The 27,988-nt window shown below is 36.2% G+C and overlaps 1 protein-coding gene and 1 long non-coding RNA gene across 2 annotated transcripts in view; one reads left to right on the top strand and one right to left on the bottom strand.

The window, feature by feature from the left end:
• Positions 1-27,988, top strand: part of IQCH (IQ motif containing H) — a 209,680-nt gene that overhangs the window by 62,118 nt on the left and 119,574 nt on the right. The window contains exons 5-6 of the mRNA XM_060003709.1: positions 4,957-5,077; positions 11,281-11,409. Of these exons, the coding sequence (XP_059859692.1) occupies positions 4,957-5,077; positions 11,281-11,409 (250 nt within the window). The remainder of the gene's footprint in view (positions 1-4,956; positions 5,078-11,280; positions 11,410-27,988) is intronic.
• LOC132419824 (uncharacterized) overlaps positions 1-27,988 on the bottom strand; it is a 35,892-nt gene that overhangs the window by 361 nt on the left and 7,543 nt on the right. The window lies entirely within an intron of this gene.

The raw sequence follows: 27,988 nt of genomic DNA, 5'->3' as shown, positions 1-27,988 counted from the left end.
CATCTTATTGGCTTCACGTCTCCATTTAGCCACAGGGGACACTGGGAAATGTGGTCTTTAACTGGATAGCCATGTGCTCAGCTAAAACTCAGTGTTCTATTCTAAAAGGAACCAGGAGAGAACGAATAGTTAGGAACCACACTATGAAAGATAAAGATGAGCCAACATTTAAGGACACTTGATGTCCCTGACAGAGAGAAGCCAGCAAATGAAAGAGAAGATGTATCCAATGCTGTAATTTAAGAGCACATTCCGGAAGTGAAGAAAGAACTGAATCTGCAGGTGGAAAGAAAACATTGAATCCCAGGAAATTTTGATTTAGAATATTTAATATAAAGGTATTTCCTAGTTAAACACTTGAACTTGAAAGGCAGAGAATGCTTCAGACATCCAGGCAGAAAGAAAAATCACCTACAAGGGGTAAAAAATCATCCAATTTCATTATATTCTTTGTGGAAGACAATGGTGTAGTCTACAGAGTTTTAAGATAAGATGGCCCCGGGTGTAATTCAAGTATAAAGGTTCAGGGAAGTAAAATACCCATGAACACTTGTTGGAAAGAACTGCTTGATAACCAATGCCAGGCAATTTAATAATCCACCAAAATAAAGAACTCAAGCATAAAGAAGCCCTGACAGAAGGACTGTTGATGAGCACTGGATCCATTCACGTGTAGAACTAATACCAAACAATCATAGCAATGATGGTTTCAAAAGAGAATGTGAATATTATAAATCTGGACAATGTAAAAATAATATAATACAAAATTGGGAGGTGAGGCAGAGGAGATGGGAGTAGCAAGAAAGTTCTAATGTTCGCCATCTTTTGAAGCTGGGATATGTTATCCAAAATAAAAACATGTGATGAAGAAAAACCTAAATGTTTTTCATAATTGCCTTTATTTAACAATGGAGCAGGGGTCCACAAATCACTGCCTGAGGGTGAACCACCTGTTTTTGTAAGTAAAGTTTCATTGGAACACAGCTTCACCCATTTGTTTCCATATTGTTTATGCTACTTTCCAGCTATAAAAATAGACTGAGCCAGCTTAAAATTTTTACTCTCTGGCCCTTTAAGAAAAAATTTGCCAACCCATGCAAAGGAATTTTTTTAATTCACAGGAATCTTGTGGTAAAGAAATATTTATTTGAGGCTTAATGATATGTTGGGTTTATTTTATTTTTTATCTTTTTGATGTGGTTTTAAAGTCTTTATTGAATTTTTTACAATATTGCTTCTGTTTTGGTTTTTTGGCCACGAGGCATGTGGGATCTTAGCTCCCGACCAGGGATCGGACCCACACCCCCTGTATTGGAAGGCAAAGTCTTAACCACTGGACCACCAGGGAAGTCCCAATTTGCTGGATTTAATTCAGCCTTTTCCCTTCCTATTAAATTCATGTCAAATTAAGTTTAATAATATAAGTCCTACTTTTACAAAACAATAGATCAATCACTCCAAAGACGTCAGGGATAGTGAATCACCTAATGATATTTGGTATGGTTTCTTAAACTTTCATCTCTGTGTTTTTCCGCATTATTTGGAATCTTTATAATGAGCATATATCATTATTACCAGAAGAATAAAATAGAATGATTTTTCTATTTGAAAACACTGGAAGCAAATATACCAAGATATTCACAATAATTAATTCTGGCTGACAGGAATATGATTGCTGTTTTCTTCTTTAAGCTTTTATATATTTTTTAAATATTGAAGAAATTTTAAGCTATTATAGAGGATTTTGGCATAAAGTGATAAAGTTCTGAATTATAGTTTTGGAAACAGTAATAAGTACCAGATATGAGGGACATTGCTCTGTTTAGAATATGATTCTTTCATTAGTAGTATTCAAACCAAAAAGCATGATTCAACATAAAATATAAAGCATGAGATAAAAGAGAATCCAGGGGACTTCCCTGGTGGTGCAGTGGTTAAGAATCCGCCTGCCAGTGCAGGGGACACGGGTTTGAGCCCCGGTCCGGGAAGATCCCACATGCTGCGGAGCAACTAAGCCCGTGCGCCACAACTACTGAGCCTATGCTCTGAGCCTGTGAGCCACAACTACTGAGCCCACATGCCACAACTACTGAAGCCCACGTGCCTAGAGCCCATGTTCCGCAATAAGAGAAGCCACCGCAATGAGAAGCCTGAGCAGCGCAACCAAGAGTAGCCCCTGCTCGCCGCAACTAGAGAAAGCCCTTGCGTAGCAACGAAGACCCAACGCAGCCAAAAATTAATTAATTATTTATTTTTTTTTAAAAAAAGAGAGAGAGAGAGAGAGAAGCCAGAAGCAGATGATACTCGACTTCTGTTAGGCAATCAGCATATTCATAAAGCCGGTTTCTTTAATTTGCATTAATCTAAACCTACCTTTCCAGTCTCATCCCCCACCTTATCCTCCTGATACACACAACATACTCCAGCCACACAGAGCCCTTCATCTTCAATGAGATCTTCATGCATTTGTATGCTATTTTGCTTTGCCGCCACCATTCTTTCTACCTACAATTGCATCCTCTTCTCTATGGGATATAATTCAGTGCTTCTTTTAAGACATAATTTAAGTATCACTGACTGCAGTACATCTCAACCTTGGCTGCACAGCAGAATCACCTAGGGAGCTTTATAAAAATACCGAGGCCCAGGCCCCAGCACAGCTATTCTGATTTAATTGCCCAGGGTTGGGACCCAGGCAGCAGTATTTTTAAAAAGCTCCCTGAGTGATGCTAATATACAGCCAGGGTTGAGAGTCATTGCAAAGCCTTCTGCAATACCAGCAGGCAGAGTTAATTACTACCTCTTCTGCACTCTCATAGCTCTTAGATTTTCCATTGCTCATGAAATTTAATGCTTATTGTATTAAAGTTAGTGTTATATAGTAAATGCTCAGTAAACGCTGAAGGTTGTTACCGTCCTTCTTCCAACCAAGCATATGCAGAAATGTAAACTCGCCAGGATGTCACCCCTCCATGCCCCCTACACACACACACACACACACACACACACACACACACACACACACACACATACACACACACACCTCACTGCCTTTTCAGCACAGCCCTAGACCTTGGGTCTGGCTTTTACATTGTTGAGATTTATGCAATGTAAAGAATTAAAGAAACCAGTGTTATGAATGTGCTGACTGCCTGAGAGAATCCGAACATCATCTGCCTTCCACCCTCATCTTTGTGTCACACTTTACATTGTGTTTGATGTCAGATCCTGCTACTTTAGCTTTCAAGAGCAGGTTGTCAGGTGTACTTTGTCAAAGGCTTTCAGAAAATCCAGATAAATGATGCTGTAAGCCCCGAAACTGCCAAAACTATATTTTACACTTTCACAGTACTTGACAATTTTATTTAAGTGGAATCTTTCTTCCTTCGATTTACCTTTGCCTCCCTGACCCTGAGATCAATCAGATAACTGGAGACTCTTCCATTTTTGATACTGAGTGTCCTCAGCTATGCCTGCGCCATGTCTGGAGCACAGTACACTGGGTGATTATCTCAGCCTCCCTGGTTAGGAGGAGCTCCTGGAAACTACTCCTCTCTGGAGGTGAGGTGGGGAAAGGAGAGCTGAGGATGAGGAAAGGAGACCAAGGTGCATCAGCAAGACAGAAGTTCCATAATCACACAATGCGCATACACACTCTCATCAAGGCGAGACCCAGAGCACTGACCTTTTCTCTTCCCACTCGCCTGGAAGGAAACCGATTGCATTAACAGTCTGCTCTTTCCTGTTAAAAATCCTATTTGTAGTCATTTTAAACTGTCCTCACCAAACATCGCCAAAGGTTTTGGTGTCCATAGGATGGTAGTTGCTTATAGTTTCCCTTAAGTACCACATCCTGGCAGTATGGCCCCAAAATAACTTTGTTCACAGACATTTCTCAGCCAGTAGATATTTATTTTGCAAAGTGATTTTCTCCCCAGAGTCTTGATGAAACTTTCCCTTTCTTTTTCCTTAAGGTCATCATGACCTTGATGAACAATAAGATGTACTACAACTGAGTCCAATGGCAAGTTTCACTAATGCAGAATCAGATTAATCTTCAAATTGAATCATCTTTGCATATCTAGTACTCTACGTGACCTGAGACAAATCTACTAAGCTTTCTGACTTGGCTCTTTATTAGCAAACCGTTACCTAGTTCCCTTGGAAGTTGTGCAAATTAATTAATGTTTGGAAAACAACTGGAAAATTTAAAACAGTCTATAAATACCAAACAGTTGCATCTTCCTTGCTGAGAGGGCCCAGGTAATTCATAACCTCCTATAATAAAGGTAAAATAATGTGCTTGGGCTCTACAATTAAATGTGATTTATTTGCAATACCTATAATCTTCAAAATCTAGAAACCATTTAATAGAAACAGTTCATATTTCATAACTATAATAAAAGCATGTAATGACTTTAGGAAAAGTAATATCTACTGTAAGTGATCTAAACATCATGTCTTTAACCATTTCTAAGATCTGCAAGAGTATGCTGAGAGTTTATCCTTAACCTGTTAATGTTGACTGATAGATTTATCTTTACATTCTCCCAGTTTTTCTTTATCCTCAAAACTCTAATATGTATTTCCTAGAAAATTTGCCTGTATAAAACTTTGCTGTATTCAAAGCCTCCTGTCAAGATTTAGCACTTTTATATTGTAGTCATTAAAATTGAACAAAATCTTAATAGTTCCTTTATTAACTACTATACTGACTTTGCATAGTGGAAATCACAACATGTTAATTGGATTTAATTAACTATTTTAAATTACACAAACTCCTTACAGTAGACAATAGCACAGGGTACTCATCAGCAATAAAATTGGAGCTGATATTGCTACTTTATTAAAACTTAATGAAACGATTCATAATCTTATTTATTGTTTACAAGAAGAAAACTGTGCTCATTTTGAAGGCAAAAAATGTCTGCTGAAAACAAATTTTTGATCATTTAGGGGAAGGCTCAGAAGTTAATAAAAGGGTCCACCATATCCAACCTCACGGTGCTGCCAGCTTCCCATCGCACGAATCCCTATTTCACCCCTGTGCCAGTCTTACAAGTGGATGGCAATAAAGGTTAGTGATTCCATAACCATTTTATATGTTTAGGAACATAGGGAAAGAGCACTGAGGTGGGACTGGGGGCCTGAGTTTGAATTTGGATTCAGCCACTAATTCTCCAAGATGACTTCAGACAAGTCAAGTCCTCACTGTAGCCTGAGTTTCCTTCTCTGTAAATCAGAAGGTTGGACTAGAGTCCCTTCCCACCTCTAAAATCCATGATTCTATAGATTTACTATTGATTTAGATGTTGATGTTATTACACATTAAAATTATTATTTTGTTTAAGTGATATTATTATAATTTTTCAAGCTTCTGAGCAGATAGTTTCTGATACTTTTCCGATAGCATTTAAAAACTTATTTCAATATACTATTATACAAAAATATGAAGCCAGAATTTATGCAATTAGCATTTAAACTATGCATGTCTTAGTCGAAATACCAGAGTTTGTGAAACCAGTGGATTTCTTGTTTTTTAAGCAAAAGGTCATGTCATCTTTATCTCAGTATCCCCAGTGCTTATAACCATATCTAGCATTTTGTAGATACTAAATTGTTGGTTGAATGAGTAAGCAAATGAAAGAGTAAGCAAATGACTAAGGACTGAGTGTCACAAGTGTAACCCTCTTTACTTCTCCCTGATACTTAATTGGCTGACATGTTAAAGAATTCTTTTTTTTTTTTTTTTTTGGTTGCACCAGGTCTTAGTTATGGCAGGTGGGCTCCTTAGTTGCAGCTCCAGGGCTCCTTAGTTGTGGCATGTGAACTCTTAGTTGCAGCATGCACATGGATCTAGTTCCCTGACCAGGGATCGAACCCAGGCCCCCTGCATTGGGTGTGTGGAGTCTTATCCACTGCGCCACCAGGGAAGTCCCCCTAAAGAATTAAGTGGATCACCTTTTGTACCTCAAATATGAGCAAGTGAGATGATCTTTAATTATTTCTATCTCACTTTCTAACTGTTGTCTGGAGTATTTTGGATCTAAAGTTGGTTCCCCAGGGCTCTTCTGGTACCTGAAGATTTAAAGTCCCCCATCTTGTAGCTCCTGGTCTGCTGACCCAGTCAGTGGTGGGGTACAGCAAAACTCAAGACAGCCCTGCATCATTATAAGTCTCTTAATTGATTAAATTTCCTGCAACTGTAACAATTACTTTCCTAGTTACAAATCATCGTTGTTTAGAAATCTTTGTGACACATGCTTTTAGTTGGTTTACATAATGTTTACTCCCTGGGAAAACTTCAGCAGAGTTTCTACTTCTTGCTTTAGAAACACTTACATTATTCCTGGGTCAAATTAAGATGAATAAAATAATGAATGAATGAATCAATCAATCAATCTATCTATACTTGCTTTAGCAATAGACACAATAAAAAATTGCTGCAAAACAAAGGTAAATCTAGAGCCATAGCAACTTGGTCCAGAAAAACATCGTATTTTCATCCCTCAATTATCTGCCAGAGAACACATGGCCTACCATAATATTTGTAATTAATTAACCAATTAATCAACACATTTATTGAGTACTTGCCATATGTCTGGTACTGTGCAAGGTAATATGAACACCAGGAAAGCACAAGCCACACAAATGTAGATAGAGTGTCCAGACTTTTACATGTCCTGATGCTCTGAACTGTCATTTAAGTCACCCCAGATCTACACAAGTCCAGCATGTGGTGAAAGATGAACAACATCCAGAAGAGAGAATAGTTTTGGAAAATGCAGGGCAAACTTCTCTACTTCTTCTTGAATTATCTTGCTAAATCCAAAGAAGAAAGCTCCCCCAACCCCTCCACAATGGTTAAGAATATAAGTCTCATAATAAAAATGTTCCGTTTAGGCTCTGTGTGACAGTGGGCAAGTTGCTCTCTGATCTTAGAATAAACTCTAAACTCTATAAACAAGGCATGCCTGACCTGGCCTCCCTTCCATTCTCATCTCATTCTGCTTTCTCTGTGCTCCAGCCACATGGGACTTCTCTCTCTTCCTTATCAGGCCAAGCACTTTTTCACATCAGGCCTTCACAAGTGCTTTTACCTCTGCCTGTAGAAGTCATTTCCTCAAGCATCTGTCTTTTTCCTTTATAGATGATCACAGTTTGTAATTATATATTTATTTGTGAATTTATTTAATGTCTTCTCCACCCCTAAAGGCTCCATGAGGTCTGTCTGGTTCACCATTGAATTCCCACTCTCCAGAATATTTCCTGAGTGGGGATATTATAACAGGCACTTAAATATTGGTTGAATGACTGACACAATGAATGAATTTCTAATTCCTAATCTAGTCAACAGGAAAGTGAGAGAGTTTCGAAAATTAAATGAGACAAAGGTGTTAAGGGATGATTTTCAAAAACAGGTAAAATCCTGACTCTCTTACAAATGAACACGTGTCAAAGATTTTATTTACTTAACTCATCAGTTAAAGGAGAGAATTTGTAAGCTGTCACAACTGGTCTGAAGGAGAATCCAAAGAACATATCTTTGTAGATCAGGAAAATTGAAATAAATTTGCAAATAGATGGGAAATTGACATTTCTATGGAAAGAAGGAATGTTCCTTCACCAGACAGAATTTTTTTTCATGTCTATAGATATGAATTATTTGCATTATTATCAGTTTTTTCCCCACAAGTTAACTTTAATCTCTACAGAATTGTAAAATAGCCTAGTCAAAGACTAGGTTCAGATAGTTCCTGAATGCATTCCATTGAAAAGGTATCCAGTAATCTCTTTTGCTTATTCTAAAACATAAAAAAAAAAAATTTCCTATAATCTTCCCCCATTTTTGATACAAAATGATCTAAAAAAATTATTCACAAAATAAGGCTGGTCTCATTAGGTTTGGCCTGATAATTTACATAGGTGCAGCAAGAATGTTAATCACCACATAGGCCATCTTAAGTTTGCTCTGTTGGAAGTTTTCATAAGGAATCTCAGATTGAAGTTTTTAAATCCTCTATTACTTGTTATACTGAGGTTAGAAAATCAAGCCCAAGAAACTCTGTCCACCATATTTCAACTACAGAACCTATAAATTTGGGTACATTCCTCTCCTCTAGAAATGCTCCAAATATCCTAAGCTTCTTGGACCTGTTGGGAAATGACATTCCTTTCCACCTGTAAGGATGGAAATCCTGTAAGCCATGTATCAGGCCAGTTTTTCTGGGAGGGCTTTGGAAGCATTTGGTTCCATAAAGTCAAGCTTAGTTCTTTAAATGTAACTTATTATACCTCACTAATAACATCATTCTTAAATATGAAATTCCAGGCAAGTTCTTGGTTGCATAAGCAGTTTTTTCAATTATATCTTAATAAAAGAAGAAAAGTTTCTTATTGAAACTACGCAAATAACCCATATTGCCATGAAAAGTAAGGAGGCTCAGTCAGAGTTTCTGAATTCGGGAGGTGAGAGGGAGCTCATCTAAAGTAGTAGAAGTTCAATTTCCTTATTTTCTGGGAATTTTAGGAATATTCAATTCCTGTAAGTGCTCATTTCTCTCTGTAAGTCAATCAGAACACAGCTCCTTTAATTTGAGACTTTACAATCTAATTTATTAATACCATCTGGAGACAGGAAAACATTCTACGTTCACAATGAGAAATAAAGGGCTTTCTGAATGACAGATCAGAGAGAGTTTATAGCTTCAATCCTACAATTTCAGCCACAAACGAAAAATAAACACAGAAACACAAAAATGTAATGGTCCAGATAGCAAAAAGTTAGTCTCCTTCCTTGTGGGTATGAAATTCCTAGTTGAATTGAGCTCAAAATACATACATAGACAAACAGAAGTCTACAAACCATATTCTCTATTGTCTCTCACTCGATAGGGAATAGATCTCTGTAAGATCCATTTACAAAACTCACCAAATTCTCAGTCGTAGCCACCAACAAGGACTAACTTATCAGCCATTAATATGGAGTAATATCAAAATTAGAGAAACAAGAGTCAGCAAAGTTCTATTGCCACTTTGAATTCACCTGTGGGTGCCAAGAAAATAAGTGCCTGGCTTGGTTCCCTGTGATATGTACCTTTTCTGGCAATTTCAGGTGAATCTTTTGCTCATCTTGGTGGGATCTCCAAAATTGTTAAAGGATATATATTTTTGAAAGTAAAACCATGACTCTTATACAACTATAAAATGAACACATCAAAGATTCTGTTTAACTCATTAATTAAATGAGGGAACCAGTAAAATGTTACAATTGATTCAAAGAAGAATTCAAACAGCAGACCAATTTACAAACCAAAAATTTGGAAATAAATTTGCAGATGCATGCAGAACTGAATTTTGGGGGGTGGGGAAAGTACTGTCCCTCCATGTGACAAAATTTATTTGCATGTGTATAAACAAGAATTATTTGCACTGCTCTTGGTTTTCTATAAACTAACCTTAATCTCTACAGAATTGTAAAAGAGATTAATCAAAAACAAAGGTGATTATAGGGTCAGATAATCTCCAGAGTTTCCAGCATTCTGATGAAAAGATAACCAGTAATCTCTTTTGCTTATTCCAAAATCATAACTTTTTCCTTTCGATGGTAAATGCACATGTGTGTTTGTCTAAAATTAAGTGAATTGCTTCACCTAGTACTAAAGCAAGGGTTAAAATCATGCTCATATTCTTTGGGATTCTCAGAGAATGAAACTCATTCTAGTAATGAAAATACACTGAATTAGAAGCAGCTCTGTTTTCCACATGTGCAAAGTAGGCACAGTTCTTGGACATGGGATATGATATTTATAGGTGGAAAATATTTGTGAGGACAAAGAATTAGTCTTCATATTTTAATGTAGTTAAATTCTGGTGTTATAACAATTAAAACCTGGAGTACTAATTTTGAAAAGGGCTTGAAGAGTTGTACTTGGGATCAGTAGTTCTTAAGTTTTAACAGTGCAAAAGATTGACCTGGAGTGCTTATTTAAAATGTAGATCACTGGCCCCAATTCTAGTGATTCTCAAACTTCAATGCACATAAACATCTCCTGGAGGCTTCCATAATGCAGATTCCCAGGGGCCTCAGAAATTTGGACAGGTCTGGGATGGGGCCCGGGAATCTCCATTTTTAATAATAAATTCTTGCCCCAGATAATCCTGCAGTAAGTAAACTGAAGACTTCTCTTTGGAATCATTGTTTTAGAATCATTTACCATCATTGTTTTGGAATCATTGTTCGTAGTGAAGTCTTCTTCAGCTCTCCCATCCCTCAGCGATCATTCTTCTGAATTCCTATAACCCTAGACTTTAATTTCCTGAATGTGACATAATATAGTCCTTAGAGATAATAAAGCAAATGAAAACAATATTTATCCCTCTTAGGATGTGTGCCAACTTCTTCAACCTAGTCCAGCTTAGGACACAGTTTTTTACTTGGATTTCATTGAGAGCCAGAGTTCTTTATTTTTCTTCCTATTAGCTGAGAGCAACAAGAAGCTGAAGCCCTATCACATGTCTATGTCAAGTACTCCCAGAGTTTCTGGGTTTCTGGCTTCAATACCATAGATCCACCTTAAATGTGAGTTTCGCCCCTCACAGCAGGTTTTGCTCAATTATTCATTTACTCATTGATTTATTCATTTTTTTAAAACAATGTCTCCTGTCCTTAAAAAACCTTGGCACCAGTCATATTGACACAGTATGAGTTCTAGGAATTGTAAATTAGTCACATTAATACTAACCATGTTGCCCAGTAACACTAAAACAACCTACTTGGGCATTCACATCATCTGGTAATATGAGAAATGTCTAAAAATAACTCTTTTTAAAAAATAAAATATGACTCGTAACAACAGGAGCATGATTTCAAGCACACAGATTTTCTTTCTTTCAGAACCAAAGATCTCCTTAGTTATTGACTGTGTACCTGATTTCTCTGTATTTTAAAAAGAATACCAATATTATCAATAATTGAAAATGTCATTAAGTATAAAGAAGTTTCTGTTTGCATTGGAATTGTATTTCTACCTTAAAATGAAATTATCACAGTACAAGTTTATTTCATAATACCATTATTAGAAATGCCATTTTTCTTGGGTTAGATTAGGCTTAAATGAACAGTACTAGGGCTTTTTTCTTGCAGATGATTAAGGCACTAAATGTAGTCTCACAAATAAACTAATGAATAGAGTAAGTTACACTTGTGAAATTTATAGAGTTCAGACTTTGTGGAAATGCTTGAAGTTAAACTCATATTCTTCTAACCTTCCTTTTTAGGTATTTTAAGTATGAGAGAACAAGGATTGATTCCACCAACAGCAAGAATTACCTTTCAGAATCCACCCATTACACCCAGAGCGGCTCCTCTGCGTAGTTTTGATGAAGCACGTAAGATTTTGACTACCGGTAAGACAGTCCTGCCTGTATGTTAGTTGGGGATACACAGAAATTACCAAAATCTTTTATCTTCAATAATAGGACAGAGGAAACTTGTAATGAATCTGAGTTTCACTTTACTGAATAAAGTAACTTTAGTCTCTTTGTGAAATACCTACTCAGGGCCTGTGTTCTCTATGTGTTAGAAAGTTGGTATTTTCAAGGGATTTGCAGCTTGGTTGGGAAAATAAGACAAATATAATAAAAAACAAATAACAATACAAAGTATTATAGACTGAAAACCAAATGTATGTTAAAGTCTAGTACTATAGGTGTTCAGAGGAATGATTGCTGAGAGGTGAGATAATAGAAGACTTCAAAGAGGAGGCTGGATGAAATAGGAGAAAAGCAGTGACCTGGGAATCTATTAACTAGTTGCAGAACCTCACACAAGCCATTTACTTTCTCTGGACCTCAGCTTTACCAGTTATAAAATGAGGGGTTTTGGCTAAATTAATCCTTCTGTTCAACAAATATTTGTTGAATGCTTGCTTTATCCAAGGTAGCTGGGGATCTGACAGAGAATAAGTCAGACAACATTTCTACTCTCATGGTGCTTATAGTCTAGCAGATAAGTAAATGAGAATTTAAGCTAGGGATAAGTGTTAGAAATAAAATAGAACAACATGGACTAGAGAGTGATAAAAGGAAGTGATTGCTTTGCTTGGGAGGGAAGGGTCAGGGAATGTGTCTTGGAAGATGTTGAGATCCAAATGACGAGAAGGAGCCAGTCATGTAAAGATCTAGGGAACAGTATTTCAGATGTAGGACAGCACAGGCACAATGGCCTGGGGGACTAAGGAGGGAATGAGCAAGAAAGCTAGTGTGGCTAGAAGGCCAAGAGAGAGGGAAGAGATAAGGCTGGAGAGGTAGAGAAGACTGAAGTGATGTAGGGTAGAGCAGGACTATGAGTTGTCCTCAATGTTCATTCTCCCCTACTTCCACAGTAATAGAATCATGGGTGGGCACATGTCAGCTTGGCCAAAGACAACATCTCCTAGTCTTCCTTTCAGTGTGGTGTGCCACGTGCCCAGGTTCTAGACAATGAGGATGTAAGCAGAAGTGGAAAGGGAAACTTCTGGGCATGGCTTCCCCTTCTCATTTTTCATCTCTGGCTAGCTGGGATGCAGATGTGATGAGCAAGCACTTTGGAGCCAAAGATGGAACTCCAGGTTGAGTCTGGCAGAGATGCCCTGACAATCTGGGACTATCTTCCTTTCAACCCTTGTGTGAGAGAGAAATAAACTCTTAATTTGTTTAAGCCACTCAGTATATCTTAGGATCTTCTTTTTAAATGCCTTAGACTATAGCAGAACCAGTATGGCAGCCTTTCAAACTATGATTTGGAGTGGATTTAATCCTAATTACAATGAGAACTCACTGAAAAGTTTAATCAGGAGGATGAGGTGATCTGATTTACATTTTAATAAGACCATTCTGACTGCTTTACAGATAATGAATCATAGGGGAGCATGAGTAGAACCAAGAAGACTAGTTAAAAGGCTATATTGGTAAACCAGGTGAGAAATGACGGTGGATTTGAGGAGGATGGTATCAATGGATATGAGGAGAAGTGAACAAATTCAGGTTGTGTTTTGGAGGTGGAGCCATGAGGACTGGCTGATGGATAGGAGTGAGGGAAAGAGAGGCATCAGGGATAAATATGTATGAATGTATGTATGAAAATACCCAATTTTGTATCCATTCTACTGTTGATGGGAATTTCAGTGGTTTATACCATAGAGCTATTATGAGTAATACCATTATGAACATTCTTGTACATGTCTTTTCATGTAAATATGTATGCGTCGCTGTTGGATACATATCAAAAAGAAGAATTGCTGAGTCACAGGGTAAATATACACTCAGTTTTAGTAGATAATGCCAAACACTTTTCCAAGGTGTTTATACTGAATTATTTTCCTACTAGCAATGTATGAGCATTCCAGATCATATATATCTTTGTCAACACTTGATATTTCCTTTTGTTTGTTTGTTTTGCCATCCTGAAGACTCTGTTGTGGTAGCTCTTTGTGGGTTTAATTTCTATTTCCCTGATCACCCATAAAGTTGAGCAGTTGTTTTGATATGTGTATTGGTCATTTGAATATCTTCTTTTGTAAAGTGATTTAGAAACTTTAACATTTCTTTTTTTTTTTAAATGGGTTGTCTTTCTTTTTCTTAGTTATTTATAGGAATTATGTATGTATTCTGGGTACTAATTTTTTATGAGTTATATGTATTACAAATAATTTTTTTATTCTATGGCTTGGTATTTCACCCTCCTACTGGTGTCTTTGTTTTTACCTAAACTTTTGATTTTGAGATAATTGTAGATTCACATGCAGTTGTAAGAAATAATACAACGAGCTCCTTTGTACTCTTAACTCAATTTTTCCCAATAATAATATATTGCCAAACTATAGTACAATATGACGACTGAAATATTGATTCAGCCAAGATATTGAACATTTTCACCACAGGGATTCCTCATGTTGTCTTTTTATAGCCACAGCCGCTCCCCTCTCACCCCACACCGCTTTAAACCCTGGCAACCACTAATCTGTTCTCCATGTCTATAATTTTATCATTTCAAATATGTTAGATAAATGGACTCATACGATGTGTAACATTTTGGGATTTTTTTTTTCACTCAGCATAATTCTCTGGAGATTTTATCCAGGTTGTTGCTTGTATCAGTAGTTTATACCTTTTTACTGCTGACTAGTAATCCACAGTATGAGTGTACCACAGTTGTTAAGCCATTCACCAGCTGAAGGATGTATGGGTTATTTCCGGTTTTTGGCTACTATGAATAAAGTTGCTATAAACATTTGTGTACAGGTTTTTGTATGAACATATGTTTTCATTTCTTTAAGATAAATGCCCAGAGCATAACTGCTGGATCTCATGGTAATTGCATGCTTATTTCCTCTACATACACTTAGAGCCACATCAGACAGTGTTATAATTTTTGTTTCAAACATCATATATAATTTAGAAAACTCAAGAGGAAAAAGGAAGTCTATTGTTTTTACCCATATTTTTGTTTTACCACGTTCTTTCTTCTTTTCTGATGTGCCAAGATTCCTTCTTTTATCATTTCGCTTCAATTGAGAGAATTTTCTTTAGCCATTGCTTAGGGTCATTATACTAGTGACCCTAAATTATCTTAATTTTTCTTCAGCTTAGAATGTCTTGATTTCTCCTTTATTCCTAAAGGATATCTTCACTAGATATAAGATTCTGGGTTGACAGTGCTTTTCTTTCAGCACTTAAAAAAAAAACTGTGCCACTTTCTTTTCTTCTCCATGGTTTCTGATGAGAAATCCACTGTCTTTTGAATTTTTTCCTCATGTAGGTAAGGTGTTGTTTTTCTCTTCCTGCTTTCAAGATTTTTCTCTGTCTTTAGTTTTTAGAAGTCTGACTGTCTTAGTGTGGATTTCTTTGTTTTGATCCTGTTTGGGTTTGGCTCATCTTGAAGCTGTAGGTTTATATATTTTGCCAAATTTTGGAAGTTTTCAGCCAGTATTTCTTTGAGTACTTTTTTCAGCTTTGCCCTCTATTGTTTCTCCTTCTGGGCTACAATGATACAAATGTTAGATCTCTTGCTACAATCCCACAAGTCCTTGAGGCTCTGTTAATCTCTTTCCCCTAGTCTATTTTCTCTCCATTGATCAGACTGGGTAATTTCTATTTTTCTGTCTTGCAGTTCAGGGGTCCCCAGCCCCCAGGCTGCAGACCAGTATGAGTCCATTTCCGGTCCGTGGCCGGTTAGGAACCAGGCTGCACAGCAGGAGGAGACTGGCGGGTGAGCGAGCAAGCGAAGCTCTGTCTGCCGCTCCCCATCCCTCCCCATCACTCTCATTACCACCTGAAGCATCCCCCCACCCCATCTGTGCAAAAACTGTCTTCCACCAAACCGGTCCCTGGTGCCCAAAAGGTTGGGGACCGCTGTTCTAGCTCACTGATTCCCCTGCCTCCTACATTCTGTTGTTGAGCCATCCACTGAATTTGTATTCAGATGACCATAGTTTTCTGTTCCAAATTTTCAATTTGTTAAAAAATATACACTTAAAAATGGTTAAGATGGTAAATGTATTGTGGGTTTTTTTTTGTTTGTTTCTTTGTTTTTTGCCACACCACGCAGCCTGTGGGATCTTAGTCCCCCAACCAGGGATTGAACCCGGACCACAGCAATGAAAGTGCTGAGTCCTAACCACTGCATCACCAGAGAATTCCCTGTTACATGTATTTTTTAAAATATTTCATTTATTTATTTATTTGTTTGGTTGTGCCAGGTCTTAATTGCAGCAGGCATGCTCCTTAGTTGCAGCTTGCCAGCTCCTCAGTTGTGGTACATGGGCTCAGTTGAGGCAGGTGGGCTCCTTAGTTGTGGCATGCAAACTCTTAGTTGCAGCACGCATGTGGGATCTGGTTCCTTGACCAGGGGTGGAAGCCAGGCCCCCTGCATTGGGAGCATGAGTTTAACCACTGCGCCACTAGGGAAGTCCCTGTTATGTGTATTTTAACACAATTTAAAAATTCAACTTGGTTCCTCTTTATATATTCTATTTCTTTGTGGAATCTTTCTATTTCTTTGCTGAGTTTTTATATTTTTTCATTTGTTTCAAGTGTTTCTGTAATTGCTTGGGAACATTTTTATGATGGCTGCTTTAAAACTTTTGTCAGGTAAATTCTAAGATCTCTGTCATCTCAGTGCTGGTATCTATTCCTTGTTTTATTATTCAGTTTAACATCTTCCTGGTTCTTGGTATGGTGAGTGATTTTCAATAGAAACTTTGACATTGTGGGTATTATGTTATAAGACTCTGGTTCTTATTTAATCTGTTTTATCTATTTCCTCTGACACCCCTATTAATTCCCTATGCATCTGAGGAATAAGCCAAATTAGCTATGATATATCGTCCTGTTTATGTATTGCTAGATTTCATTTGCTAATATTTTATTTACCATTGTTGTTGATGCATGAGGCTGTCCTAAATTTTCCCTTTCCTATGTTTTCCTTAGGTTTTAGTATCCAGGTTAGTTTTGCCTTCAGTGAGTGAGTACCATCTCTTTTTATATTCTCTGGAAGCATTTGGATAAAATTGGTAATATTTCTTTCTTAAAGAAATAAGTTTGGAAGAATTTACCAGTGAAGCCATTTGAATTTGTAGTTTTCTTTGGGAGTAGGTTTATAATTGTAGGTTTAATTTCTTTAACAGGTATAGGACTATTTTGATTATCTCTTTTGTCTGTTTCAGTTCAGTAAATTAACCTTGTCTAAGAAATTTGTCCATTTTATTTAAACCTTCAAATTTATCGGAATAAGGTTGTTTATAATATCCTCTAATTATTTTTGTAACATCTGTAAAACCTGTGGTGATGTACATTTTCATTCCTGATGTTGGTTATTTACGCCTTTCTGTTTTTTCCTTGATTGGTCTCTCTAGGAGTTTATCCATTTTATTATTATTTTCAAACAACCAAATTTTGACCTTACTGATTCTTTCTACTAGATATTTGCTTTCTATTTTATTGGTATCTGCTCTTACCTTTATTATTTCTTCCTTCTGTTTACTTTTTCGAGGTTTAATTTTCTTGTTTTCTTAACTTATTGGTACACACCCTTAGCTCATTAATTTCAACTGTTACTTGTTTCTGATATATAAACAGAAGGTTATAAATTTCACACAAAGCACTATTTAGCCAAATTCCCTAAGTTTGTTATGTCATATTTTCATTACCATTTAATTCAAAACATTTTCTAATTTCCATTGCGATTTCTTCTTCAACCCATGGAATATTTAGAAGTATACAAATTTGAGTACTTTCTACGTATCCTTTTTGTTATTGATTTGCAGCCTAACTCCATTGTTTAGAGGACATACTATGTATGCTTTCAGTTATTTGAAATCTGACTTGCTTCTTGGTCTTTGCATATGATCAACTTGGATGAGCACATATTCTGCATTTATTAAGTGCAGTGTTATGAATATATTCAGTTAAGTCAACTTAATCATGTTATTCAAATTTATGTCTCTATTAATTTTTTTGCCCATTTATTCCATCCACTGCTAAGAGAGGTATGTTAAAGTCTCAAATTATGATTGTAAATTTGTCTATTTCCTTTTAATTTTTGTCAGTTTTTTCTTAATATCACACATATTTTAAATTTACTCTTTACAGAAGGAAATGTATTTTTCACCAAAAGTAAGAAGTGCACTAAAAAGTAAGAATCAATTTTAAGCAAGGGTGAACAAACTCTTTATGTAAAGGGTCAGATAGAAAATATTATAAGCACTGCATGCCACATATAATCTCTGTACATATTCTTTTTATTTTGTTTTGTTTTGTTTTTGCAAGCCTTAAAAATTGTAAAAACCTTTCTTAGCTTGAGGACCATAGAAAAACAGGCTACAGGCCAGATTTGGCCTATGGAATACTTGACTTTAAGTATTAAAGTTTAATGTATTCCAGTAATTATATTGAGAGCTAAATAAAATTTACATCAATAGGTATATTTGTACACTGACTATATGCCCAGTTTCCAACATTTTATCCTTTGTACTTTCAATATTATGAAATACTTCTGGGTTTCTTTAATGTGATTTTTTTTTTCTGGCATCACGTCCTCTGGAACATGTTCACCCTTTCATCACAACCACTTTTCTCATTTTTGTCAATAAGTTAACCTTAAAGTTCCTCTGGTTGCATTACCAGAGTCTTGCGAATGGTGGCAATATCAACATTCCAATAGTCAGCTATTTCTTCTAGAATTCTACTTATAATCAATTTTTATTTCACTTACAGCACTATCAGTTTCAGGGTATTTTGCTGAACTTTCAGCTTTGTTAACTGATTCTATCTTTCAATTATCAATTTTTGTAAAAAATCATGTGGATTTATCATTGAGAGAAAAGAAGGCAATACCACTACATTCTTTGCAGTCTGTGTGTGAACCCAAAAGCAGATACACAGTGGCCAATCACTGATCATGATATGCACCTTTCACTTACATAATGATTTGTGGAACAAAGATCTAGCAGCAAAGTTTGTGCTTTATGCCATTACTGACAGTTACTATACCATAGTAACTGAAATTTGAACACTGCTGTTGGGGGACTGGTATTATTTAACGAAACTGTGGTACCAAATTTGTGCCTATTGGAATGGTACAAAGTGAAGACTCTTTGTATATTAAATGTGAATGGTCTAAACACACCAGTTAAAAGACACAGATTGTCAGATTGGATAAATAAAAAAGACTCAACTATATGTGGTCTACAAGAAACTAACTTTAAATACAGAGACATAGAGAAGTTAAAATAGAAGGAGGGGAGATGTGATAAATCTTACTTACAGAAGAATTCCAAATAATATAAGTAGTTATTCCTCCCTCCAGGAGGTGGAGCTTAATTCTCCCTCCTTTGAATGTGGGCTGGACTTAATGACTCATATCCAAATAATAGGGTATGGAAAGGGGAAAAATTTTAAATTTACAGAGGAGAAGCCTGGCAAACCCTACCTTAACCAAGGATAATACATCATGACCAAGTAGGGTTTATCCCAGGAATGCAGGACTTTCTCAACACTTAAAAGTCAATGTAAGTAAGTCAGAAAGAGAAAAACAAATACTGTATGCTAACACATATATATGGAATCTAGAAAAAAAAAGATGGCTCTGAAGAACCTAGGGGCAGGACAGGAATAAAGACATCGAGAATGGACTTGAGGACACAGGGAGGGGGAAGGGTAAGGTGGGATGAAGTGAGAGAGTGACATGGACATATATACACTAACAAATGTAAAATAGATAGTTAGTGGGAAGCAGCTTCATATCACAGGGAGATCAGCTTGGTGCTTTGTGACCACCTAGATGAGTGAAATAGGGAGGGTGGTAGGGAGCAGAAGAGGGAGGGGATATGGGGTTATATGTATACATATAGCTGATTCACTTTATTATACAGCAGAAACTAATATAACATTGAAAAGCAATTAGATTCCAATAAAGATGTTTAAATAAAAGAAAAAAAAGAAATAAACAAAAGAGATGGTATAGTTTTTAAAAAGTCAATGTAAGTCATCATATCAATAGACTGAAGAAGAAAAATCATATGACCACCACAATAAATAAAAATAAAATAAAATTCGACATCCATTTGAATTCAAAGCCTTAAGCAAACTAGGAATGTAAGGAATTCCTCAGACTGATATAGGATATCTACAGTTAAAATCTTACTTAATGGTGAAAAACCAACTGCTTTCTCCCTAAGATCAGGAATAATACAAGAATATCCACTCTCACCACATCTATTCAACATTGTACTGAATGTCCTAGCCAATGCAATGAGGTAAGAAAAACAAAGGCATGCAGATGGAAAGAGAAGAAATAAAATAATCTCTTTGTAAACAGAATGATTACTACATGGAAAATCTGAAAGAATCTAACACACACACACACACACACAAAGCCACTAAAATGAATAAGAGAGGTTAGTATGGTTTCAGGATACAAGGTTAATATGCAAAATTAATTGAATTTCTATATACTAGAAAGGAACAATTGGAAATTGAATTTTAAAAACAATGCCATTAAAATAACACCAAAAAATGAAATACTTAGGTATGAAACTAAAAAATATGTACAAGATCCGTATGCTGAAAACTCCAAAATGCTAATGAAAAAAATTCAAAGAAGACCTAAATAAATGGAAAGGTAAGCCATGTTTACTGGTTAGAAGACTTGATATTGTTATGATGTTAATTCTCCCAAAATTGTCTATAAATTCAATGAAATCCAAATCAAGATCAGTAGACTTTTCTTGGTAGAAATTAACAAGTCAATTCTAAAATTTGTATGGAAAGGTAAAGATGGTACAATAACCAAAACAATTCTGAAAAAGAAAAACATCAGAGGATTCATGTTATCTGAGTTAGTATAAAGCTAGAGTTATCAGGACAATGTGGTATCAGAAAAGGATAAAGACAGAGGTCAGTGGAACAGAATAGAGAGTTCACACATATACACTGATTTTTGACAAAAGTGCAAAGGCAATTCAATGGAGAAAGGACAGTCTTTTCAATAAATGATGCTTGAATAATTGAAGATAGCTATATACAGAACCTTAACCCACACCTTGCACCATATACAAAGATTTATTCAAAATGTATCATAGAAGTCAGTGTAAAGCCTAAAACTATAAAACTTTTAGAAGAAAACAAAGGAGGAAAATATTTGTTTTCTTGGGTTAAGCAAAGATTTCTTAGATGGCACACCAAAAGCATAATCCACAAGAGTAAAACAACTAATATCTTGGCCTTAATCAAAACTTAAAACTTCTATTCTTTGAAAGACAGTGTTAAGATGGTGAAAAGAAAAGCTACAAATTGCGAGTAAAAATTTCAAAACACACCCTTGATAAAGAATTTTTTTGTCCAAAATATATAAAGAACACTCATAATTCAATAATAAGAAAACAAGCAACCTGACAGAGCTTCAAGATGGTGGAAGAGTAAGATGTGGAGATCACCTTCTTCCCCACAAATACATCAAAAATACATCTACATGTGGAACAACTCCTACAGAACACCTACTGAATGCTACAGAAGACCTCAGACTTCCCAAAAGCCGAATACCAGACAACAGAAGAAAGAAGAACTACAATCCTGCAGCCTGTGGAACAAAAACCACATTCACAGAAAGACAAACAAGATGAAAAGACAGAGGGCTATGTACCAGATGAAGGAACAAGATAAACTCCAGAAAAACAACTAAATGAAGTGGAGATAGGCAGCCTTCCAGAAAAAGAATTCAGAATAATGATATGATTATCATTGTCAGAATAATGATATGATTATCAGAATAATGATATGATTCAGAATAATGATACTGAAGATGATCCAGGACCTCAGAAAAAGAATGGAGGCAAAGATCAAGAAGATGCAAGAAATGTTTAACAAAAACCTAGAAGAAGTAAAGAACAAACACCTAGAAGAATTAAACAACAAACAAACAGAAGTGAACAATACAAAAACTAAAGTGAAAAATACACTAGAAGGAATCAATAGCAGAATAACTGAGGCAGAAGAACGGATAAGTGAGTTGGAGGACAGAATGGTGGAATTCACTGCCGCAGAACAGAATAAAGAAAAAAGAATGAAAAGAAATGAAGACAGCCTAAGAGACCTCTGGGAAAACATTAAACACAACAACATTCACATCATAGGGGTCCCAGAAGGAGAAGAGAGAGAGAAAGGACCTGAGAAAATATTTGAAGAGATTATAGTCGAAAAATTCCCTAACATGGGTAAGGAAATAGTCACCCAAGTCCAGGAAGCACAGACAGGCCCATACAGGATAAACCCAAGGAGAAATATGCCGAGACACATAGTAATCAAATTGACAAAAATTAAAGACAAAGACAAATTATTGAAAGCAACAAGGGAAAAACGACAAATAACATACAAGGGAACTCCCATAAGGTTAACAGTTGATTTCTCAGCAGAAACTCTACAAGCCAGAAGGGAGTGGCATGACACATTCAAAGTGATGAAAGGGAAGAACCTACAATCAAGATTACTGTACCCAGCAAGGATCTCATTCAGATTCGACGGAGAAATCAAAAGCTTTACAGACAAGCAAAAGCTAAGATTATTCAGCACCACCAAACTGGCTCTACAACAAATGCTAAAGGAACTTCTCTAAGTGGGAAACACAAGAGAAGAAAAGGAACTACAAAAACAAACCCATAACAATTAAGAAAATGGTAATAGGAACATACATACCGATAATCATCTTATATGTGACTGGATTAAATGCTCCAACCAAAAGACACAGGCTTGCTGAATGGATACAAAAACAAGACCCACATATATGCTGTCTACAAGAGACCCACTTCAGACCTAGGGACACATACAGACTGAAAGTGAGGGGATGGAAAAAGATATTCCATGCAAATGGAAATCAGAAGAAAGCTGGAGCAGCAATACTCATATCAGATAAGATAGACTTTAAAATAAAGAATGTTACAAGAGACAAGGAAGGACACCACATAATGATCAAGGGATCAATCCAAGAAGAAGATATAACAATTATAAATATATATGCACCTAACATAGGAGCACCTCAATACATAAGGCAACTGCTAACAGCTATAAAAGAGGAAATCGACAGTAACACAATAATAGTGGGGGACTTTAACACCTCACTTACATCAATGGACAGATCATCCAAACAGAAAATTAATAAGGAAACACAAGCTTTAAATGACACAATAGACCAGAAAGATTTAATTGATATTTATAGGACATTCCATCCCAAAACAGCAGATTACACTTTCTTCTCAAGTGCACATGGAACATTCTCCAGGATAGATCACATCTTGGGTCACAAATCAAACTTCAGTAAATTTAAGAAAACTGAAATCATATCAAGCATCTTTTCTGACCACAACACTATGAGATTAGAAATCAGTTACAGGGAAAAAACATTAAAAATACAAACACATGGCAGCTAGATAATACACTACTAAATAACCAAGAGATCACTGAAGAACTCAAAAAGGAAATTAAAAGGGCTTCCCTGGTGGCGCAGTGGTTGGGAGTCCGCCTGCCAATGCAGGAGGCACGGGTTCGACCCCTGGTCCGGGAAGATCCCACATGCCGCGGAGCAGCTAAGCCGTGCACCCCAACTGCTGAGCCTGTGCTCTAGAGCCCAAGAGCCACAACTACTGAGCCCGCACGCCTGGAGCCCATGCTCTGCAACAAGTGAAGCCACTGCAATGAGAAGCCTGCGCACCACAACTAGAGAAAGCCCGCGTGCAGCAACGAAGACCCAACACAGCCAAAAATAAATGAAATAAATTTGTTAAAAAAAAAAAAAAAAACCTAGAGACAAATGACAACAAAAACACGATGATCTAAAACCTATGGAATGCAGCAAAAGCAGCTCTAAGAGGGAAGTTTATAGCCATACAAGCCTACGTCAAGAAACAACAAAAATCTCAAATAAACAATCTAACCTTACACCTAAAGGAAATAGAGAAAGAAGAACAAACAAAACCCAAAATTAGCAGAAGGAAAGAAATCACAAAGATCAGAGCAGAAATAATTGAAATAGAATCAAAGAAAACAATAGCAAAGATCAATAAAACTAAAAGCTGGTTCTTTGAGAAGATAAACAAAATTGATAAACCTTTAGCCAAACTCATCAAGAAAAAGAGGGAGAGGACTCAAATCAATAAAATTAGAAATGGAAAAGGAGAAGTTACAACAGACAGTGCAGAAATACAAAGCATCCTAAGAGACTACTACAAGCAACTCTATGCCAATAAAATGACAAACCTGAAGAAATGGACAATTTCTTAGACAGGTAGAACCTTCCAAGACTGAACCAGGAAGAAATAGAAAATATGAACAAACCAATCACAAGTAATGAAATTGAAACTGTGATTTAAAATCTTCCAACAAACAAAAGTGCAGGACCAGATGGCTTCACAGGTGAATTCTATCAAACATTTAGAGAAATGCTAACACCCATCCTTCTCAAACTCTTCCAAAAAGTTGCAGAGGAAGGAACACTCCCAAACTCATTCTATGAGGCCACCATCACCCTGATACCAAAACCAGACAAAGATACTACAAAAAAAGAAAATTACAGACGAATATCATTGATGAATATAGATCCAAAAATCCTCAGCAAAATACTAGGAAACAGAATCCAACAACACATTAAAAGGATCATACACCCTGATCAAGTGGGATTTATCCCAGGGATGCAAGGATTCTTCAATATGCGCAAATCAATCAATGTGATACACCATATTAACAATTTAAATAATAAAAACCATATGATCATCTCAATAGATGCAGAAAAACTTTTGACAAAATTCAAAACCAATTTATGATAAAAACTCTCCAGAAAGGGGGCATAGAGGGAACCTACTTCAACATAATAAATGCCATATATGACAAACCCCCAGCAAACATCATTCTCAATGGTGAAAAACTGAAAGCATTTCCTCTTAGATCAGGAACAAACAAGGATGTCCACTCTCACCACTATTATTCAAAATAATTTTGGAAATCCTAGCCATGGCAATCAGAGAAGAAAAAGAAATAAAAGGAATACAAATTGGAAAAGAAGAAGTAAAACTGTCACTGTTTGCAGATGACATGATACTATACATAGAGAATCCTAAAAATGCCACCAGAAAACTACCAGAGCTAATCAATGAATTTGGTAAAGTTGCAGGATACAAAATTAATGCACAGAAATCTCTTGCATTCCTATACACTAATGATGAAAAATCTGAAACAGAAATTAAGGAAACACTCCCATTTACCATTGCAACAAAAAGAATAAAATACCTAGGAATAAACCTACCTAAGGAGGGCATCCCTAGTGGCGCAGTGGTTGAGAGTCTGCCTGCCAATGCAGGGGACACGGGTTCGTGCCCCGGTCCGGGAAGATCCCACATGCCGCAGAGCGGCTGCATCCGTGAGCCATGGCCGCTGAGCGTGCGCGTCCAGAGCCGGTGCGTCCGGAGCCTGTGCTCCGCAACGGGAGAGGACACAACAGTGAGAGACCCACATACCACACACACAAAAAAAAAACCTACCTAAGGAGACAAAAGACCTGTATGCAGAAAACTATAAGACACTGATGAAAGAAATTAAAGATGATACCAACAGATGGAGAGAGATAGCATGTTCTCGGATTGGAAGAATCAATATTGTGAAAATGACTATACTACCCAAAGCAATCTACAGATTCAATCAATCCCTATCAAAATACCAATGGCATTTTTTACGGAACTAGAACAAAAAATCTTAAAATTTGTATGGAGACACAAAAGACCCCGAATAGCCAAAGCAGTCTTGAGGGGAAAAAAATGGAGCTGGAGGAATAAGACTCCCTGACTTCAGACTATACTACAAAGCTACAGTAATCAAGACAATATGGTACTGGCACAAAAACAGAAACATAGATCAATGGAACAAGATAGAAAGCCCAGATATAAACCCACGCACCTATGGTCAACTAATCTATGAGAAAGAAGGCAAGCATATACAATGGAGAAAAGACAGTCTCTTCAATAAGTGGTTCTGGGAAAACTGGACAGCTACATGTAAAAGAATGAAATTAGAACACTCTGTAACACCATATACAAAAATAAACTCAAAATGGATTAAAGACCTAAATGTAAGGCCAGACACTATAAAACTCTTAGAGGAAAACATAGGAAGAACACTCTTTGAGATAAATCACAGCAAGATCTTTTTTGATCCACCTCCTAGAGTAATGGAAATAAAAACAAACAAATGGGACCTAATGAAACTTAATAGCTTTTGTAAAGCAAAGGAAACTACAAACAAGACAAAAAGATAATCCTCAGAATGGGAGAAAATATTTGCAAACAAATCAATGGACAAATGAGTAATCTCCAAAATATATAAACAGCTCATGCAGCTCAATATTAAAAAAACAAACAACCCAATCCAAAAATGGGCAGAAGACTTAAATAGACATTTCTCCAAAGAAGACATACAGATGGCCAAGAAGCACATGAAAAGTTGCTCAACATCACTAATTATTAGAGAAATGCAAATCAAAACTATAATGAGGTATCACCTCATACCAGTTAGAATGGGTATCATTCGAAAATCTACGAACAACAGATGCTGGAGAGGGTGTGGAGAAAAGGGAACCCTCTTGCACTGTTGGTGGGACGTAAAGTGATACAACCACTATGGAGAACAGTATGGAGGTTCATTTAAAAACTAAAAGTAGAATATCCATATGACCCAGCAATCCCACTACTGGGCATATACTCAGAGAAAACCATAATTCAAAAGACACATGCACCCCAATGTTCATTTCAGCACTACTTACAATAGCCAGGTCATGGAACCAACCTAAATGCCCATCGACAGACGAATGTATAAAGAAGATGTCGTACATATATACAATGGAGTGTTACTCAACCATAAAAAGGAACGAAATTGGGTCATTTGTAGACATGTGGATGGATCTAGAGACTGTCATACAGAGTGAAGTAAGTCAGAAAGAGAAAAACAAATATTACATATTAACGCATATATGTGGAACGTAGAAAAATGGTATAGATGAACCAGTTTACAGGGCAGAAATTGAGACACAGATGTAGAGAACAAACGTATGGACACCAAGGGGGGAAAGCAGTGGCGGGTGGGGGTGGAGGTGTGATGAATTGGGAGATTGGGATTGACATGTATACATTGATGTGTATAAAATGGATAACTAATAAGAACCTGCTGTATAAAAAAATAAATTAAATAAAATTCAAAAATAATATTTGAGTTCAATAAAAAAAGAGAGAGAATAACAAATATTGTTTATTAATGCATATATGTGGAACCTAGAAAAATGGTACAGATGAACTGGTTTGCAGGGCAGAAATTGAGACACAGATGTAGAGAACAAATGTATGGACACCAAGGGGGGAATGTGGTGGGATGAATTGGGAGATTGGAACTGACATATATACACTAATATGTATAAAATGGATAACTAATAAGAACCTGCTGTATAAAAAAATAAATAAAATAAAAGCCAAATACCTTCTCTATCCACTGGAAAAAAATAGATTGTAAAAGCTGTTAAGAAAACATAAAATACCTATGATAAACCATGATGGAAAAGAACATGAAAAAGTATATATATATGTATAACTGAGTCACTTTGCTGTACAGCCAAAATTAAACACAATACTGCAAATCAACTATACTTCAATAAAATTTTTTTAAAAAGAGAAAAGAAAAAAACAAACAAGCAACCCAATAACATAATGGACAAAAGATTTGAACAGACATTTTACCAAAGAACATAAATGAATGGTAAATAGATATATGAAAGTATGCTTAACATCATTAATCACTAGGGAAATAGAAATTAAAGCAAGTCTTAATAAACTTAAGACAACTGAAATCACACCAAGGTTCTTTTCCAAACACAATGGTATGAAAGTAGAAATCAATTACAAAAGAAAAACTGGAAAATTCATAAATATGTGCAGATTAAACAACAGGCTCCAGAACAACCAGTGGGTGAAAGAAGAAATCAAAAGGGAAATTTAAAAAGATCATGAGACAAATGGAAATACACCATACCAAAGCTTATGGGATGCAAAAAAAGGAGTTCTAAGACAGAAGTTTATAGCAATAAATGTCAACATTAAGAGAAAAGAAAAATCTGAAATAAACAACCGAACTTTACACTAAGAACAAACTAAGCCAAAAGATACAGGAAGGAAATAACAAAGACCAGAGTGGAAAGAAATGAAATAGAGACTAGAAAGACAAGGGAGACTATCAATGAAAAATAAGAGTTGTTTTTGGAAAGATAAACAAATATACAAACCTCTAACTAGACTAAAAAAAGAGAGAAGACTCAAATAAATAAAAGCAGAAATGAAAGAGGAGACATTACAACACAGAAATACTAAGGATCATAAGAAACAACTATGAATAATTATATGCCAAAAAATTAGACAGAAGAAATGGA

This window comes from Delphinus delphis, chromosome 2 (assembly GCF_949987515.2).
Source record: "Delphinus delphis chromosome 2, mDelDel1.2, whole genome shotgun sequence".
Classification (NCBI taxonomy): Eukaryota; Metazoa; Chordata; class Mammalia; order Artiodactyla; family Delphinidae; genus Delphinus; species Delphinus delphis.
Note: the sequence above shows the minus strand (reverse complement) of the source record. Positions and strands in the feature narration are given on the sequence as shown.